Genomic DNA, 19188 nt, shown 5'->3' on the forward strand with positions numbered 1-19188 from the left:
CCGCTCCCAAACGCCATCTCCTCCTCTCCTAGCCAAGGTCTCTGGCCCGAAGGGCCCTCCTCGCCTTGCGTCGTTCTTCCCGGCCCCCATCCTGGGCTTTCGTGCCTGGCCCTCCCAAGTCAGCCCGCCATTTGTCCCTATGTCATCTCAACCCCTTCCTCTTGCCACTGCCCTTTGTTTAACGCAGTGCCCCACACGCTTCGTCGTGTCAGTTCCCATCCCCGTCCTTTCTGTCATTAACGACCCACTTTCACCAATTTCTGCCACACACCCGCACCCCCACCCTTTGGTTTTCCTCTGTCCTTGCTGCCTCTTTTCCCTCCTGGCTTTCTTGGGGCTCTACTGGCCCTGTAAAGTCTGAAGTTTTGTTTTGTTTAAAGAGAAGTTCTTTGAACCTCCTGAATGCTTAACCATCCCTCCACCCCTTAAGTGGCCTGGAGAAGAGAAGCACTGTTTTCTGGGTTTTCCTTGTGAGGACAGGCAGTTGCACTTTGACCTTGCAGCATTTATTCGTTGACTCCTCGCCATTACCCTGCTTGCGAGGCCTGCATACGCCATTTGATTTAGAGCCCATAATTGATAGCACTGTTGCTTTTGTGGCTTGCAGATTGGCACAGAAACGAGGGGACAATGATGAGGGAAGCCCAAGTGGCACAAATGCCGAAGCTCCCTCTGGTGATGATTTCAGGTAAAAAACCATAACCCGTGCATGTGCCTTTATCTTCCCTGTATCTCTGGCCTGTAGATGTCAGCAGGTACCTTATTTCCCTAGGGGTTTTCCGTATCAAGCCATGAATTCCTCCCGTCCCCTAGGAATCTCATCCTGATTTCCTGACTTGCTTATTCATTCAAGGCCGCGGCAGATCCAAATATTGATAAAGTCCCTGGTGATTAGCCAAAGAGAATTATTCTGTTTCTAGATTGGAATGCCAGTAAAATATTCAATATCATATTGCTGTTTAGAAATGTAATGCACAGCATGGTGACTATAGTTAGTGATAATATACTGTAATCTTGAAAAATACTAAGAGAGCAGATGTTCTCATCACAAAAATGATAACTATGTGAAGTAATACCTATGTATATTAGCTAGATTTAATCATTCAACTGGTTTTCATACTTTAAAACATCATATGTGATAAAGACATACCGTTTTGTCAGTTAAAAAAATAAACCGGGCTCGGTGGCTCAGCCTGTAATCCCCTGCTTTAGGAGGCTGAGGTGAGTGGATTGCCTGAGCCCGCGGATTCGAGACCCGCCTGGGCAACTTGGCGAGACCTCATTTCTACAATAAATAAAAAATTATCTGGGCGTGGTAGCACACGTTTATAGTTCCAGCTACTTGGAAGGCTAAGGAGGAAGGATCGCCGGAGCCCAGCAGGTTGAGGCTGCAGGGGCCAGGAGCGGCCACTGCACTCCAGTCTGGGCGACAGAGTGAAACTCCAACTCAAAAAAAATAAAAAATATATATATAAATTTGAGGACAAATTTAAAGTCCTACTTTTTCCCCTTTGAATATTCTTTTTTTTTTTTTAAGTTGAGGTCTTACTCTGTCACCCAGACTGGAGTGCAGTGGCACAATCATGGTTCGCCACAGCCTCAAACTCCTAGGCTCAAGCAGTCCTCCCTCATCAGCCTCCTGGGCAACTGGTACTACAGGTATATGCTACCATACCAGGCTAATTTTTAAACTTTTTGTAGAGATGAGATCTCATTATGTTGCCCAGGCTAGTCTCAAGCTCCTGGGCTCAAGCAATGCCTTGGCCTCCCAAAGTACTGGGATTGCTGGTTGAGCAACTGTGCCCAGCTGAATATTCTTTTTTTTAGATTGGAAAATATAGTTTATTTAAAAACTAAATGAGAGAGAGAGACAGAAGAGATTCACCTCCCCAAGGTAGGGGAGTGGGCCAAGGCTAGGAAATAATGGCAACCGTGCTCAAGGAGCCACATGGTCAGATGATGGTTTAGCAAAGCAATGACCTGAATATTTTTTAGTAGCTCCTCTCCCACACACTAGAATATAAACCCCAGGACAGAAGGAGTTGTCGCTTTTGTTCATTGATGTCTCCCTACCTTGACCCTTGAGTGGTGCTTGTCATGGGATAGACAGTTGATATATATTTATGAAATGAATGAATGAATGTATCTTGCCACTTGATGCAAAATGAGGTATAATACAAAAATGTTGTGTTCACTGAGTGGATAGAGGGTGATTAAAGGAATTTTTTGGGTGTCCAAACAGTATTGTCAATACATATCTCTCTATATGTGTTTTTTAAAGTCTTCATCTTTTAGAGATACATAGTGATAAATGTATGGATGAAATGATATGATGCTTGGGACTTGTTTCAGAATAATCTGGGAGGTGGTGGTGGGAGGGACAGCATGGGTGTACAGATGAAGCAAGAGACTGGGCATGATAGCTCATACTTGTAATCCCAGTGCTTTGGGAGGTCAAGGCAGGAGGATTGCTTGAGGCCAGCAGTTCAAGACTAGCTTGGACAGCATGACAAGACCCCATCTCTACACAAATAAAATGATTAGCCTGGTATAGTGGCATGTGCCTATAAGTCCCAGCTATTTAGGGGGGCTGAGGTGGAAGGATCTCTTGAGCCTAGGAACTTGAGATTGCAGTGAGCTATTATCTTACCACTGCATTCCAGCCTGGGGGACGAAGGGACATCCTGTCTCAAAAAAAAAAAAAAAAAAGATTCACTGTGAGATGATAACTGTTGAAACTGGGTGGTGGGTACATGTGGGCTCATTATACTGCTCTCTTTACTTTATATTTTATGTGTTTGAAATTTTCCATAATATAAATTAAAACAAAAGACCTGGAGAAGTATTGGGTTTATATTATCTCTTGTGAAGTTTGGTGATAGAAGATCTTTTCTTTCTGCATATTCAAGTTATAATTTCTGTTTATATTCTAATCTAAATAAAACTGAAAATTTGATTTTTCCTCAAAAAGGGATACTGAGCTGGTGTGTTCATTCATGGGTAGTAGGTGGTGGAGGACTGAAGAAAGAGGAAGAAGCACAAAACGGAAGAGAAGAGTGAGTGAACCAGAAAAGGCAGTGATTGATAGCTGGGAGGAGTTAGGGCCCACTTGAGGTTAGTGATCATTAATTTACAATGATCTTTGACTGGGTTTTTATTTTTATTTTATTTTATTTTATTTTATTTTTTGAGTCGAAGTCTCATTCTGTTGCCCAGACTGGAGTGCAGTGGCCGCTCCCGGCCACCGCAGCCTCGACCTGCTGGGCTCCGGCGATCCTTCCGCCTCCACCTTCCAAGTAGCTGGAACTACAGGCGTGCGCTACCACGCCCTGCTCATTTTTTATTTATTGTAGAGATGAGGTCTCACCAAGTTGCCCAGGCAGGTCTCAAAGTCGCGGGCTCAGGCAATCCACTCACCTCAGCCTCCCAAAGGCGCAGTATTACAGGCTGAGCCACCGAACCCGGCTAATCATGGAATTTAAGCTGAGTAAGGAGGGAAGTGAGATGAGAAACTTGAGGGACTGCAAAAAAGAGATAGGGTCAGTGGGTTGGGCGTTACAGTGGAGTCACAGTACTGAAGAGAATGAGCTGGAAAGATAGGATATTCAAAGTGTTTGATGAGGTAGATCATACCTGGTGACGTGCATTCCTAGAAGCCTCACCATATAGACAGCTTCCTCAAGTTCTTTTTTTTTTTTTTGAGTTGGAGTCTCACTCTGTCGCCCAGACTGGAGTGCAGTGGCACGCTCCCAGCCACCGCAGCCGTTACCCACTGGGCTCCGGTAATCCTTCCGCCTAAGCCTTCCAAGTAGCTGGAACTACAGGTGCGCACTACCACGCCCGGCTAATTTTTTTTGATTTATTGTAGAGATGAGGTTTCGCCAAGTTGCCCAGGCAGGTCTCGAACCTGCAGGCTCAGACAATTCACTCACCTCGGCCTCCCAAAGCATGGGATTACAGGCTGAACCACCGAACCCGGCCTCCTCAAGTTCTTAAAAGAGACCCTGCTTGGTACCCTTCCGTCTGATTTGCAGGTGTAAATGCATTAGTCCACTGGTAAGGAATGTGTGTCTCATTTGTCTAGCCTCTCCTTGGCGGATACTAATCTACCATCTGAAGTGGAGCCAGAGCTGCGCAGTTTCATTGCTAAGCGTCTTTCAAAGGGAGCAGTCTTTGAAGGGCTGGGTAATGTTGCATCTGTGGAGCTGAGGTAAGTGTAAAATGTGCTGTGTTCTGAGTTTTTATTTCTGAGCTAAATATGAGAAGTGATGAGAAACTTCAAAACTAGCTCCTGGTAGACCTGTAGAATTTATCTTTGTTCTCTGACAGCCTGAGTGCTGGGGCTTACATGTAAACATGTGGAATAGCAGAGACCGACACCTAACTATATTTAATAAGTTTAATGCTTGAAAGAATAGAATTAATTACTAAATTTAAAATTGTATACTTAACTGTAAAGTGCTTTCACAAACTTTTTTTTTTAGTCAGAGTCTCACTCCGTCACCCAGGCTGGAGTGTAGTGACACTCACAGCCACCCCAGTGTCAACCTGCTAGGTTCTGGAGATCCTTCAACTTTAGCCTTCCAAGGAGCCAGAACTTCAGGTGCATGCTACCATGCCCCGCTAATTTTTCCATTTATTGTAGAGACAAGGTCTCGCCAAGTTGCCCGTGCTGATTTTGAACCTGTGGGCTCAGGCAGTCCTTTCACCTTGGCCTCCCAAAGTGCTGGGATTACAGGGTTGAGCCACCACGCCCAGCCTTTTCACAAACTTTTTTTGTTTTTGTTTTTGTTTTTTTTGAGTTGGAGTCTCACTCTGTCCCCAGACTGGAGTGCAGTGGCCACTCCCAGCCACTGCAGCCTCGACCTCCTGGGCTCCGGTGATTCTTCCGCCTCAGCCTTCCAAGTAGCTGGAACTACAGGCGCGTGCTACCACGCCCAGCTAGTTTTTGATTTATTGTAGAGATGAGGTCTCGCCAAGTTGCCCAGGCGGGTCTCGAACCCGTGGGCTCAGGCAATCCACTCACCTCAGCCTCCCAAAGGCCCGGGATTACAGGCTGAGCCACCAAGCCTGGCTTAATTTATTTTTTTAATTTATTGTAGAGACGAGGTCTCACCAGGTAGCCCAGGCTGGTCTCGAACCCCTGGGTTTAGGCAGTCTTCTTGCCTCAGCCTCCCAAAGTGCTGGGATTACAGGTTTGAGCCACTGCACCTGGCCAATTTTTTAATTTATTGTAGAGACGAGGTCTTGCCAAATTTCCCAGGCTGGTCTCGAACCCCTGGGCTTAAGCAATCCTCTCGCCTCTGCCTCCCAAAGTGCTGCGATTACAGGCATGAGCCACTGCGCCTGGCTGGAGTTTAGTGTTAAAGATAGGCGTCTTGGGAGGCTGAGGTGAGTGGATTGCCTGAGCCCGCGGATTCGAGACCCACCTGGGCAACTTGGTGAGAGTTCATCTCTACAATAAATAAATAAAAAAATTAGCCGGGCATGGTAGCGCGTGCCTGTAATTCCAGCTACTTGGAAGGCTGAGGCAGAAGGATCGGCGGAGCCCAGCAGGTCGAGGCTGCAGTGAACGGGAGCAGCCACTGCACTCCAGTCTGGGCGACAGAGTGAGACTCCAACTCAATAAATAAATAAATAAATAAAATAAAGATAGGCATCTTCAGTCCAATTTCAGTCATCTTTCCATTGATTATAGTTCAACTCAGACCATGATATTGACATACAGGTCCCCTCAGGAGAATGAGGCCATGACCCTAGGATAAGACCATAGAATAAACTAGGCACATCTGCCTGAAGCATTAATAATTTGTGAAGGTTTGGGAGCAGGGAGAAAATGCTTTTGCTACTAATGTAAAGTTGGGTATACTATGAATGAGAGTGAAATGTATGTGAATTTTTCATATAAAACAGGATAATTCAAATTTCATGTATATTACTGACTGCCTTAACAAAAACTCACCAGGATATACATGCATTTTCTTCTGCTGCTACGAGTAAACCAACAAGAAGTGGGCAGCTTAATGATATTGCCAGATCAGGATGACCAGGGTTCAGAGCAGCCCGCAAAATTAGATGCCGGGGTTACCTAAATAATACATTTTACCTTTTTTGTTTCTAGAATTCCAGGTTACCGAGTTGGTTGTTATTACTGCCTTTTTCAACAAGAAAATCTGCTTCCTGAAACAACAACAATGGACTCTGAACATAACCCTTCAGAGTATGTGGTCTGTTTTTTAGGAGGGTCTGAAAAAGGTCTTGAGCTATATCCTTTCTCTGGTCTTTGAGGACAGGAAAACCTGGGAAGTTAAGTAGAGGAGTATATCTACCAACCTCCATACAACAAAACCCTTATATATTCACTCGAATTTCATACTTTCATGGGGCCGTTTTGCCTTAGCATGTTTTCTTTTTTTTTTTGAGTTGGAGTCTCACTCTGTCACCCAGACTGGAGTGCAGTGGCCACTCCCGCCCACCGCAGCCTTGACCTGCTGGGCTCCGGCGATCCTTCCGCCTCAGCCTTCCAAGTAGCTGGAATTACAGGCATGCGCTACCATGCCTGGCTGATTTTTTGATTTATTGTAGAGATGAGGTCTTGCTGCCCAGGCGGGTCTTGAACCCGCGGGCTCAGGCAATCCACTCACCTCAGCCTCCTAAAGGCGCGGGATTACAGGCTGAGCCACCGAGCCCGGCTGCCTTAGCATGTTTTAACTTACAGTTGCTTTATTTGAGAGATTTTATGTTTCCTAATGAGAGAGAAAACACTGTCTTGATTTGATTATTCATCCTTTATTGCTTCCTTAAGAACATACTTTCAGGCTTGAATTGGACAAGTATATTCAAGGGCTGAAAAATAACATGAACTGTGAGGTAAGATGACTGATTTAATAATTTTTTAAAGACTGAAATGATTAACATACTGCAATTGCTATACTTGTCAATTCATATAGATAGACACAAAGACACCTATATTCTAGAAACTTGCTACCTTGAGAGCTAGTAGATAGGTAATTATGTGTGGGGGAGGGGACAGGGTCTCACACGTGTGTGTGTGTGTGTGTGTGTGTGTGTGTGTGTGTGTGCGCATGTGAGAGTAAGACAGGGTCTCACTCTGTTCCCCAGGCTAGAGTGCAGTGGTGCAATCATAGCTCACTATAGCCTTACAACACCTGGGCCCAGATGATCCTTCTGCCTCAGTCTCCCAAGTATGTGAAACAACAGGTGTGTGCCACCGTGCCCAGCTAAGTTTTTAATTTTTTGTAGAGACGGGAGGGTCTTGCTATGTTGCCCTGGCTGGTCTTGAACTCCTGGCCTCAAATGATCCTCCCTCCTCCCGCCTTGGCCTCCAGAAGTGCTGGGATTATAAGTGTGAGCCACGATGCCCAGCATAATGTTTTATATTTATGAAAAATTCAACATATTAAATTCAGTGACATATAGTAACATGTCTAGTGAAGAAGAAGATGTCCTTTTCCTGATTTCTAGGCACATAAGATTTATAGTCTAGTCAGAACTAATGGTCCATGCAGCATCTGGCACTAAAGACATGCTATATAGCAGCATGGCTGTCCTTGAATTCAATATCAGAGATTCTTAGAAACATTCCATTTTCATTAATTGGTTGTTTATGAATTAGATCTATCCATATCACCTAATTTGTGTAAACCTTTTTTTTTTTTGAGTTGGAGTCTCACTCTGTCGCCCAGGCTGGATTGCAGTGGCATCCTCACGGCCACCACAGCCTCTACCTGCTGGGCTTCAGCGATCTTTCCGCCTCAGCCTTTCAAGTAGCTGGAAATATAGGCCCACGCTACCACGCCCGGCTAGTTTTTGATTTATTGTAGAGACGAGGTCTCGCCAAGTTGCCCAGGCTGGTCTTGAACCCGTAGGCTCAGGCAATCCACTTGCCTCAGCCTCCCAAAGTGCTGGGATTACAGGCTGAGTCACCAAGCTCAGCCATGTATAGACCTTTTTAAAATGATTCTTTCAGCTTGCTGCGGTTGTTAATGTCATGACTCAGAAATTTACTATCCATTACATATAGTAATAGCTTTAAAAAAAAAACAACAACTTTTCATGTACTTAGAAGATACTACAGGAGAGAGGAAAGAACCATGTAGGAGTGAGTCAGGAATGCAAGTCTGGGGGAGCCGTTCTCCCAGACTGGAGCTCTTCCTGTGTGACACTAGTTTCCAGAGAACAGCACAGCCTCGCAAGCCAGACACTTTCATGGTAGCATGACTGGGGGAGCTGGAGTGCTTTGATGAGTCACTTGTATCCTTCCCTATTCACATTTTGAATACAAACGGATTCTGTCTACATTCCTTCAGTCATTCAGTAGGCTCTTAATACGCTCATACTGTGCATGTTTTAGACACTGTGTCAAGTACTGGAAAATGAAGATTATTAAGAGAGTATCTCCAATCAGTGTGCAGTGTAGTAGGAGGAGACGAACACATAAATGCCCAACTCCTCCCAGTGAAGAAATAGAATGGAACTCTTAATTTAGTCTCTCCTTTTTATTTATTTATTTATTTGAATCAGAGTCTCTGTCACCCAGGATGGAGTGCAGTGGCATGCTCATGACCACTGTAGCCTCTACTTGCTGGACCCAGGCAATCCTTCCACTTCAGCCTTCCAAGTAGCTAGAACTGCAGGCGTGTGCTACCATGCATGGCTAATTTTTTGGTTTATTGTAAAGATGAGCTCTCACCAAGTTGCCCAGCCAGTCTTGAGGCTCAGGCAATTCTCTCACCTCCACCTCCCAAAGTGCTGGGATTACAAACATGAGCCACCGCATCCAGCTCAGTCTCCTCATTTTATATAATGCATTGTGTGTGTGTGTGTGTGTGTGTGTGTTGAGTTGGAGTCTCACTCTGTCACCCAGGCTGGAGTGCAGTGGTATACTCATAGCCATCGCAGCCTTGACGTGCTGGGCTCAGATGATCCTCCCATCTAAGCCTTCCAAGTAGCTGGAACAACAGGCATGTGCTACCATGCCTGGCTAAAGTCTTTTTTTGTTATTATTTATTATAGAGACCAGGTCTTGCTAAGTTGCCCAGGCTGGTCTTGAACCCCTGGGCTCAGGCAATTCTTTCACCTCTGCCTCCTAAAGTGCTGGGATTACATGTATGAGCCACCGTGCCCAGCTTCTTGGTATGTTTTAAAGAAATTTGGTACAGAATTAATCTTCACTCTGTCCAACAAGCCCAGGAAAAACCACACCACTATTCCTTTTTTTGAGTTGGCAGCATTAGTTTAAAAAAGGAGGTATCTGTCCCGGTTCTTTTTGCCATCAAGAGTATGGCCCAGTACTAAGTTAACTAAGGTGAAGGCTTACACAAAAGCAAATGACATTCTTTCTTGGTCTAGGAAAGGGGCTTGGAGAACAACACAAAGCCCTATCTGTGCAGCTGGTTCGAGGATGTGGTATGCCCAATCCAAAGGGTTGTTCTTCTCTTTCAGGAAAAGCTTACATATCTGCTACATGCCGTAAGTATTATTCAAATACGAGCATTTCCAGAATTGAGAACCACTTTGGTACAGTTTAGATTATTTAAAGACATACTCATTTTCTTTTCTTTTTTCTTTTTTGAATCAGAGTCTCACTCTGTTGCCCAGGCTAGAGTACAGTGGCACAATCAAGGCTTACTGCATGCCTCAACCTTCTGGGCTCAGGTGATCCTTCTGTTTCAGCTTCCCAAGTCGCTGGGACTATAGACACACACCACCATGTCCCTGTAATTTTCTTGTAGAGACAAGGTCTTGCTGTGTTGCCCAGGCTGGTCTTAAACTCCTGGGCTCAAGTGATCCTGCCTTGGCCTCCCAAAGTGCTGGGATTACAGATGTGAACTACCACATCCAGCTGATTTTCTGTGAACATTTCTTTTTCTCCTGAATATTCACTTAACCTATGCTTGCTATCAGGGTGAAACATACTTTATTTTCTCAGATCTTGCAAGTTATATTGCTAGGGTAAAGTTGAATTGCAAATGCTGTCTGAGTCTTTCTAATAAGATAAAACTTTTGGGGGGTTTCACTCTGTCTCCCAGGCTACAGTTCAGTGGCACAACCATAGCTCAGCACAGCCTGGACCTCCTGGGCCCAGGTGATCATTCCGCCTCAGCCACCCGAGTAGCTGGGACTGTAGGCATGTACTGCAACTCCCAGCTAATTTTTAAAAAATTTGTTGTAGAGACAAGGTCTTGCTATGTTACCCAGGCTGATCTCGAACTCCTGGGCTCAAGCAGTCATCTTGCCTTAGCCTCCCAAAGTGCTAGGATTACAGGTGTGAGCCATCATGCCTGGCCTGGATAAAACATTGTTAAATAATTACTCTTCGAAGTGATCTGGGAGAGGTATAATTTCCAAAGCAACTTGAAAATAAATCCATAGCGATTTTAACTATATAAAAATGTTAGTGAGCAGCTGCTGAAGAAGGCTATCTCTCAAGAGCTCGTGGGCAGTGCCCATCAAATGTCATTTGGTGTGGTAGTTATTGGGGAAGGTGACATGTAGTCATAAGTAGCTTAAGGAAAACTGGTACCACTGGGCATGATGGCTCATGCCTGTAATCCCAGCACTTTGGAAGGCAGAGGCAAGAGGATTGCTTGAGCCCAGGGGTTCGAGACCAGTCTGGGCAACTTGGCGAGACCTTGTCTCTATAATAAAATAAAATAAGCCAGGTGTGGTCGTGTGTGCCTGGATTTCCAGCTGCTTGGAAGGTTGAGGAGGAAGGATCACCTCAGCACAGCAGATCGAGGCTATGGTAGCTATGAGTGTGCCTCTACACTCCAGCCTGAGTGAGAATGAGACTCTGACTCAAAAAAAATTAATTAATTATAATAAGGAAAACTGGAATACGTATGTCAGTCAGGTTTATTTTTCTCTCATAGGCTTTGAGTTATACTCCTGTTGAGGTTAAAGACTCAGATGAGAAAACAAAGAGAGACATTAACAGGTAAAGAACGTAGTTTTTGCCAAGAGAAAACCTTTTCTACAATAAGCCTGCCTTCTAACTTTTTAGTCCTGTCCCTCCCCAGCCCCCTCTCCCAGTGCAAAATGAATATTTTTCTCCCTCCTGTCTGCAGTATTGTTTGTGGAAATGGACTTGTGTGTGTGGCAGGTTTCTGAGTGTGGCCAGTCTTCAAGGACTGATTCATGAAGGCACCATGACTTCTTTGTGCATGGCCATGACGGAGGAGCAACATAAGTCTGTGGTCATCGACTGTAGTAACTCCCAGCCTCAGGTCTACAATGCAGGTGAGCTGTAACCTCTGAGGCAGCCTTCCTAGATCTCTTGTGAGTCTCCATCTTTGCACTGAGAGCAAATGATACAAACGTATTCTTCCTGTCTTGTGCAGTTTTACATGGTTACCTCAAACTTGCCGAAAGCAAAAGTAATTCTAGAAACAAGGAAATCATATCAGCAATTCCATTCCTAGGTAGATAAAGAAATTCTTGTGTGTGTACCTAAGAAGACAAATAAAAAATGCTCATAGCCGGGCATAGTGACTCAGCACTTTGGGAGGCGGAGCCGAGAGGATTGCCTGAATTCTAGGGTTCAAGACCAGCTTGGGCAACTTGGTGAAACCTCGTCTCTACAATAAATTTTTTTTTTTTTTGAGTTGGAGTCTCACTCTGTCGCCCAGACTGGAGGGAGTATAGTGGCCGCTCCTGGCCACCGCAGCCTCGACCTGCTGGGCTCCGGCAATCCTTCCACTCAGCCTTCCAAGAAGCTGGAACTACAGGCGTGCGCTACCACACCTGGATAATTTTTTTTTTATTTATTGTAGAGATGAGGTCTTGCCAAGTTGCCCAGGTGGGTCTCGAACCCTCAGGCTCAGGCAGTCCACTCCCAAGGCGCGGGATTACAGGCTAATTTTTTTTTAAAAAGGCCAGGCTTGGTGGCGCACACCTATAGTTCCAGCTACTTGAAAGGCTGAGGAGGAAGGATCACCTGAGCCTAGCAGATCGAGGCTGTGATGGCTGTGAGTGTGCCACTGTACTCTAACCTGGGTAATAGAGGGAGACTCATACTCCAAAAAAAAAAAAAGCTCAAAGTCATTATTTGAAAAAGTAGGCCAGGCTCAGTGGTTCATGCTGTAATTCCAGCACTTTGGGAGGCAGAGGTGAGAGTATTGTCTGAGCCTATGGGTTCAAGTTCAGCCTGGACAACATGGCTGGGTGTGGGGGTGCACACTTGTAGTTCCAGCTACTTGGAAGGCTGAGGTGGAAGGATCGCCTGAGCCAAGCAGGTCGAGGCTGTGGTGAGCAGCGTGCCACTGCACTCCAGCCTGGGCAACACTCAAAAAAAAAGAAAAAGAAAAAGAATTGGAAGCAACTTAAATACATATCAACAGGAAAATTGATAAGCTGCTGCATTCATGCAGTGGACTAGTGGAGAGCAGTGAAAATGAGTGGACAAGAGCTACATGTATCAGTATAGCTCTCTAATGACTGTTCAGGAAACAACCATAAGAAAAGACAAAAGTTTTAACATGTGCAAAATAATACAGATAAGACTTACAGATACAAAGGTATGTGGCAAAAGTTTAAAGCTCTATGTGGAAATGATAATCCTTTGTGATGGGAAAGGAGGGGGATGTGACTGGAGGGACATACGGGGGCTTCAGCCATTTTGGTATTTCTCAGCCATGTGGTGAGCATGCAAGTTTTTTTAGACTATTACAGAAGTCTTAAATAATTCATTATGTTTTTATAAAGAAATAAATGAATTATGCTTTTTCATTTTATTTATTTAATCTCTCTAAAATACTTTGTAGGAAGCAACCGGTTTTGTGAGGATTGGATGCATGCTTTTTTAAATGTTGCTGAAGGGGGCAACCCTTTTCTTTTCCGACAAGTACTGGAGAACTTTAAACTAAAGGTAATTAGTTGGCTGTGTTCCAGGTGCCACATAATATTTTTGTCTGAATTTTAATTAGTACCAGTGACAGAGTAACAAATCTGCTTTATAGCTTTAATGTCTGTTAATTAGGATGTTCTCAAAACTGGAATAATCAGAAGTCATTTGCTTTATTTTAATTTTTCTGTAGCTTCTACATATATCATTTCCAATAAATGGGGCTGCGTGTTTGCTTATAATTAATAAGTGACATCAGTCTTGCAATTTGTGATATATCTTAGTTGCAAAGCACAAAAAATGGTTCCATGCTTAAGGGTTCAAAATTCTGATAGGAAGGCGTTGCCACCTTATTTAGATTTAAAAAGTATTATTACTTTATTTTCTTCTACCAAGAGCAAATCATATTAGCAGTTAAAATTTTGAAAATATTTAAAAAGCAAACATTGGCCGGGCTCCGTGGCTCAGCCTGTAATACCAGAGCTTTGGGAGGCTGAGGTGAGTGGATTGCCTGAGCCCATGGGTTCAAGACCCGCCTGGGCAACTTGGTGAGACCTCATCTCTACAATAAATCAAAAACTAGCTGGGCGTGGTAGTGCGTGCCTGTAGTTCCAGCTACTTGGAAGGCTGAGGCAGAAGGATTTCCGGAGCCCAGCAGATCGAGGCTACAGGGGCCAGAAGTGGCCACTGCACTCCAGTCTGGGTGATAGTGTGAGACTCCAACTCAAAAAAATATAAAAAATAAAAATAAATAAAAATAAAAAGCAAACATCTCAGCAACATATGTTGATTCTCAGCTGGATAGGAGATATTTTTAAAGCTTCATTATTGTCTCTCTAAATACTTATTTAACTGGGTAATCTTTTTCTAGGCCATACAAGACACAAATAATTTGAAGAGATATATCCGACAGGCAGAAATGAACCACTATGCTTTGTTTAAATGTTACATGTTCCTAAAGAACTGTGGTAGTGGAGATATACTTTTGAAGATTGTTAAAGTGGAACACGAAGAAATGCCTGAAGCCAAAAATGTGGTGGCTGTCCTTGAAGAATTCATGAAAGAAACTCTTGCCTAAAGTTTTTGATCATATGTTTTCTGATAATCGTATCACGATGTTGTATTTTCAAGTCTCACTGTTTGAAATTGCAGTTGTTATAATTCTTAGGCTTGCTATTTAAGATTATTTGACACTCATTCCAGATTTTTTCTTTTTGTACTTTAAAAGTTTAACTTAAACAAAAATCTATCTTTACACATAGATAGATTTGTGTGTTAGAATTGTGGAATTTTAGTATATATATCACTGGTCCCATAAATTCTAAACTTCAGGAAGTTTTACTGAAAAAACTTCAGATGTACTTTTATATGTGACTTATCTAGGGAGTTAGCTGTGGTAGTTAGCAATTTTTCTTCCCAGAAAAATCATAATACTTCTTTCTCAATAAATTGTAACTGCTGCTGCTGCTGCTTTTTTTTTTTTAAAGAATCCTAAGCCGGGCTTGGTGGCTCAGTCTGAATCGCGCACTTTGGGAGGCTGAGGTGAGTGGATTGCCTGAGCCCGTGGATTTGAGACCTGCCTGGGCAACTTGGCGAGACTTCATCTCTACAATAAATAAAAAAATTATAGCCGGGCGTGGTAACGCGCGCCTGTAGTTCCAGCTACTTGGAAGGCTGAGGCGGAAGGATCGCCGGAGCCCAGCAGGTTGAGGCTGCAGTGGCCGGGAGCGTGTCACTGCACTCCAGTCTGGGCAACAGAGTGAGACTCCAACTAAAAAAAAAAAAAAAAAAGAATCCTAGCCTTAGGACAGATTAGTATCACCATGCCAATTCAGAGACAGATCAGTGCGTCCTGCAGGTACCTGATACATTTTTTGTTTGATAGTAGCATGGATGATAAAACCAGATTTTAAGCCAATATGTAAATAAATCATGAGTGTGTAAGAAATGACAAGAGCTATAAGAATAGAGGCCCTAGCTTCAAGGTACAACATGATTTCTGATAGAAGCTACTGCAGAGGTGGCCCCGTCACTACTTTTGTTGTTCATTTGTTTCCAGGTTTTTGCCAAGATACCCTATATTTTCTTTCTTTTCTTTTCTTTTTTTTGAATAGGAGTCTCACTCTATCACTCAGGCTGGAGTGCAATGGCACGGTTATGGCCACCACAGGCTCCATCTGCTGGGCTCAGTTGATCCTTCAGCTTTAGCCTTCCAAGTAGCTGGAACTACAGGCATGTGCTACCACCCTCGGCTAATTTTTTTGATTTATTTTAGAGACGAGTTCTCACCAAGTTACCCAGGCTGATCTCAGGCCCCTGGGGTCAGGCAGTCCTCTTGCCTTGGCCTCCCAAAGTGCTAGGATTACAGGCTTGAGCCACTGTGCCCTGCCTCTGGCTAATTTTTTAATTTATTGTAGAGACGAGGTCTCACCAAGTTGCCCAGGCTAGTCTCAGACCCATGGGCTCAGGCAATCCTCTCGCCTCCACCTCTCAAAAGTGCTGGGATTATAGGTGTAAACCATTGCATCTGGCTTGTTTTGTTGTTGTTGTTGTGGTTGTTGTTAGAAGAAAATGCTGGAGTTTTTAAACAGTGTTGAGAAAATAAACAAGGCTCATACATTTTACAAGCAAACTGTAACATAAGGAATGCAAACAGAGATTCTTCTTATCAGAGTTACTCATTGATTTTGATTTTTGTACACTTGTCACAAGCCTCAGATTGTTTTACTCTGAATCAATTGAAAGTGCCCTCAGCTAGCCATTTATAATCCCCATGGATGTCAGTTGTATCTACAAACATAGGATTGCAATTTGTTCTGCATAGCTCTTTAATAAATTTATTTGATAATGGTTTTTGTTTAGAAGAACAGAAGTCTTAGCCAGGCGTGGTAGCGCGCGCCTGTAGTTCCAGCTACTTGGAAGGCTGAAGTGGAAGGATCGCCTGAGCCCAGCAGGTCGAGACTGCAGTGGCCGGGTGCGTGCCACTGCACTCCAGTCTGGGTGACAGAGTGAGACTCCAACTCAAAAAAAAAGAATAGAAGTCTTGTGTTCTTACTTCCCTCAGGATGCTCAAAGGAACACAAGTCCATGAAACTGTAGATTCACATTAAGTGCTGAGTTTTGACTTTCAGAATGACTGACAATTGCCTCTGCTTTCTCCTCTACATAAGCCCAGGAACTAGACTCACCAAGCATTTCTTTCCTTTAATGAAAAATACAGTACAGGATCCTCATAAATGCTTTCATATGGTTTTAAACTTTAATCATTTGGATTGTAGGCAGTGTAGGAAAAACAGCTTAGCATTTATGTAGTATTATATTAGGATGAGTAGAAAATCGGCAGTTTTATGAAATTATCCTTGAATTTGACTGTTTTTCTTTTTTCCTTTTTTTTAAAGCAGGATTTATCAAAAGGACAGAAAGGCTCCCACAGCAGGAGGTAATCCGAAGGGGTTGCCTGAATTTGACTGTTTTTCTAATGCACTTGGTTGCCCACTTGGAAATCAAATTGTTGTTGTTGCTTTTGTTGGAGTCTCACTCTCTCACCCAGTCTGGAGAGTAGTGGCATGCTCACAGCTCCCCACAGCCTCAGCTTCCTGGGCTCAGGTGATCCTTCTGCCTCAGCTTCCCCAGTAGCTGGGACTACAGCATGCACCACCATGCCTGGCTAATTTATTTTATTTTATTTGTAGAGATAAGGTCTTGCTGTGTTGCCTAGGCTGCTCTTGAACTCCTGGGCTCAAGCAGTCCACTTGCTTTGGCCTCCCAAAGTGCTGGGATTATAGGTGTGAGCCACCGTGCCTTACTGATATCAATTTTTTAATTAAGCAACATGAGGATATCAGAATTTTGAGTCTGAGAAAACATTTTTGCCGGGTGTGGTGACTCATGCCTGTAGTCCCAGCAGTTTGGGAGGTGAAGGCGAGGGGATTGCCTGAGCCCAGGGATTTGAGATCAGCTTGGGCAACTTGGCGAGACCTCGTCTCTAAAATAAATCAAAAAATTAACTGGGCATGGTGGCTCGCACCTGTAGTTCCAGCTACCTGGAAGGCTGAGGTGGAAGGATCGCCTAAACCCAGAAGGCTGAGGCTGTGGTGGCCACAAGGTGCCACTGCACTTCAGACTAGGCAACAGAGTGAGACTCTGACTCAAAAAAAAGAAAAACATATTTTTCATTTTTGAATTCATATGTCATTCAAGAGTCCATGTTGTAAATGGAATGGAAAAACAAATGTATTACCTGCTTCAAATCATTTATGGATATAAGCAAGGTATGATTATTCTGTGTGTTTGTATATACTTTTGTAATGTAGGCTCTCTACATTATATAGTCCTATTCAAGTCTTACTTTAAAAAATAAGTCTGTGACAAACTGTGTATCACTGCTATAGACAAGGAAAATGGTGTCACAAAGTTGAATATCTTAGTCATCAGAGCTTGTGACCAGAAATATGTAGTGTACTCTAATTTTAATAAGCTAATAATTACCTTTTGAAGTTTTGAAAAGGATTTATTCAGACATGGAACAAAGTGATGTATTGTTTGTATGTTGTACACACAGGAAATGTATGTTTGTCATGTATGAAAAATGGTCTCAGTTTATCTGTAATTATGTTTGTAATAATAATAATAAAACTTAGCTTCTCGTCAAGGCAGTCATTTTTATTTAATGAGCTCAATTCTCAAGCCTAACATTTGTATTAATTCCCAACAAGTTTGTGGAGAAATTATACCTGTTATGCTAATGAATCTGTTGAAGAAAATCAAATCACCTGCTGGGACATACCTTGCCACATTTTGCAGGAGGTGTCAGGCAGAGTCTCAGAGCAATTTCCATTGTGATGTTTTATTCATTGTCCAGTAAAGTTACACCCATAGAACTCAAGAACTCAAGTCACTGCCTTTCACTCTCATTCATTATTAGCCATGACAGAATGCCTGTCCTTTACCAGAGGATTACTCATACAAGATGCCAGGAAAGCCTATAGGCTTCTTGGAAGTAAGATTCAATTATTAGGGCCACATTTGTGTGCCGCCTTAGTTAATGGAAACCTTGCTGGCTTCAATGAAATCTTTCCACTTAAGAGGTCTGAGAGAGCAACTCTGTTGTCTCACTGCTAAAGTTCCCAAGTGTGCCTTGTAGACTTTGAGTCACACAAACTGGCCACTGAGGTGGCAAAAATGCCTGGATTTTGGAAACTGGGGTGGCAGGGAGGAGTAATGAATTGACAGCTGTAGTTTTTCTTGTAAACTGCTTCTTTTTTCTTTTTGTTTTTTGAGTTGGAGTCTCACTCTGTTGCCCAGGCTGGAGTCCAGTGGCACACTCATGGCCACCGCAGCCTGGATCTGCCAGGCTCAGGCAATCCTTCCGCCTCAGCCTTCCAAGTGGCTGAAAATGCAGGCATGAGCCACCACACCCGGCTAATTTTTTTTTTTTTTTTTAATTTATTGTAGAGATGAAGTCTCTTCAAGTTGTCCAGGCTGGTCTCGAACCTATGGGCTCAGGCAGTCCTCACACCTCAGCCTCCCAAAGTGCTGGGATTATAGGTGCGAGCCACCACGCCCAGCCTTTGTAAACTACTTCTAGGAGGGCTAACAAAATGGAGGTCCTGTTACATGAATTCTATTTTATTTTGTTTTATTGATTTTATTTTATTTTATTTTTGAGTTGGAGTCTCACTCTGTTGCCCAGACTGGAGTGCAGTGGCCGCTCCCAGCCACCGCAGCCTTGACCTGCTGGGCTCCGGCGGTCCTTCCACCTCAGCCTTCTGAGTAGCTGGAACTACAGGTGCGCGCTACCACACCCGGCTAATTTTTTTATTTATTGTAGAGATGATGTCTCGCCAAGTTGCCCAGGCTGGTCTCGAACCTGCGGGCACAGGCAATCCACTCACCTCAGCCTCCCAAAGCGCGGGATTACAGGCTGAGCCACTGAGCCCGGCTTGTTACATGAATTCTAAGTGAATGTCCCAAGGTTCCTATTTCTGGATGTCCCCAGCCTGTCACAATAAGATTGGAACTTTAGACAAGCACCCTGACATATCTGCATATTTAGTGTCCTCGAAGTCTCATACACATACCTGAGGGCTGAGAGCATGAACTTTGAAACTAACAGTCTTGGGAGTGAGCCTAGCTATGCCATAAGCTACCAAGTGACTAAACTCTAAGCTTTCCCCTGTGTGTCAATATAGGGATACTCCAGCCGGGCTTGGTGGCTCAGCCTGTACTCCCGCGCCTTTGGGAGGCTGAGGTGAGTGGATTGCCTGAGCCCGCGGGTTCGAGACCCACCAGGGCAACTTGGCGAGACCTCATCTCTACAATAA

General features: G+C 43.8%; 1 protein-coding gene across 1 annotated transcript; it reads left to right on the forward strand.

Annotated features, from left to right (window-relative positions):
- The first annotated feature begins 633 nt into the window (after positions 1-633).
- On the forward strand, positions 634-14113 carry CUNH17orf75 (chromosome unknown C17orf75 homolog). Its single transcript, XM_008050156.2, is given in 10 exon segments — positions 634-688; positions 4085-4126; positions 4129-4210; positions 6122-6265; positions 6813-6870; positions 9373-9492; positions 10896-10960; positions 11126-11262; positions 12786-12889; positions 13737-14113. Coding segments are annotated over 10 exon segments (1014 nt in total). The 3' UTR covers positions 13944-14113.
- Positions 14114-19188: the final 5075 nt, after the last annotated feature.

Source organism: Carlito syrichta, unplaced genomic scaffold, assembly GCF_000164805.1.
Source record: "Carlito syrichta isolate Samal-C Ts95f unplaced genomic scaffold, Tarsius_syrichta-2.0.1 Scaffold143099, whole genome shotgun sequence".
Lineage (NCBI taxonomy): Eukaryota > Metazoa > Chordata > Mammalia > Primates > Tarsiidae > Carlito > Carlito syrichta.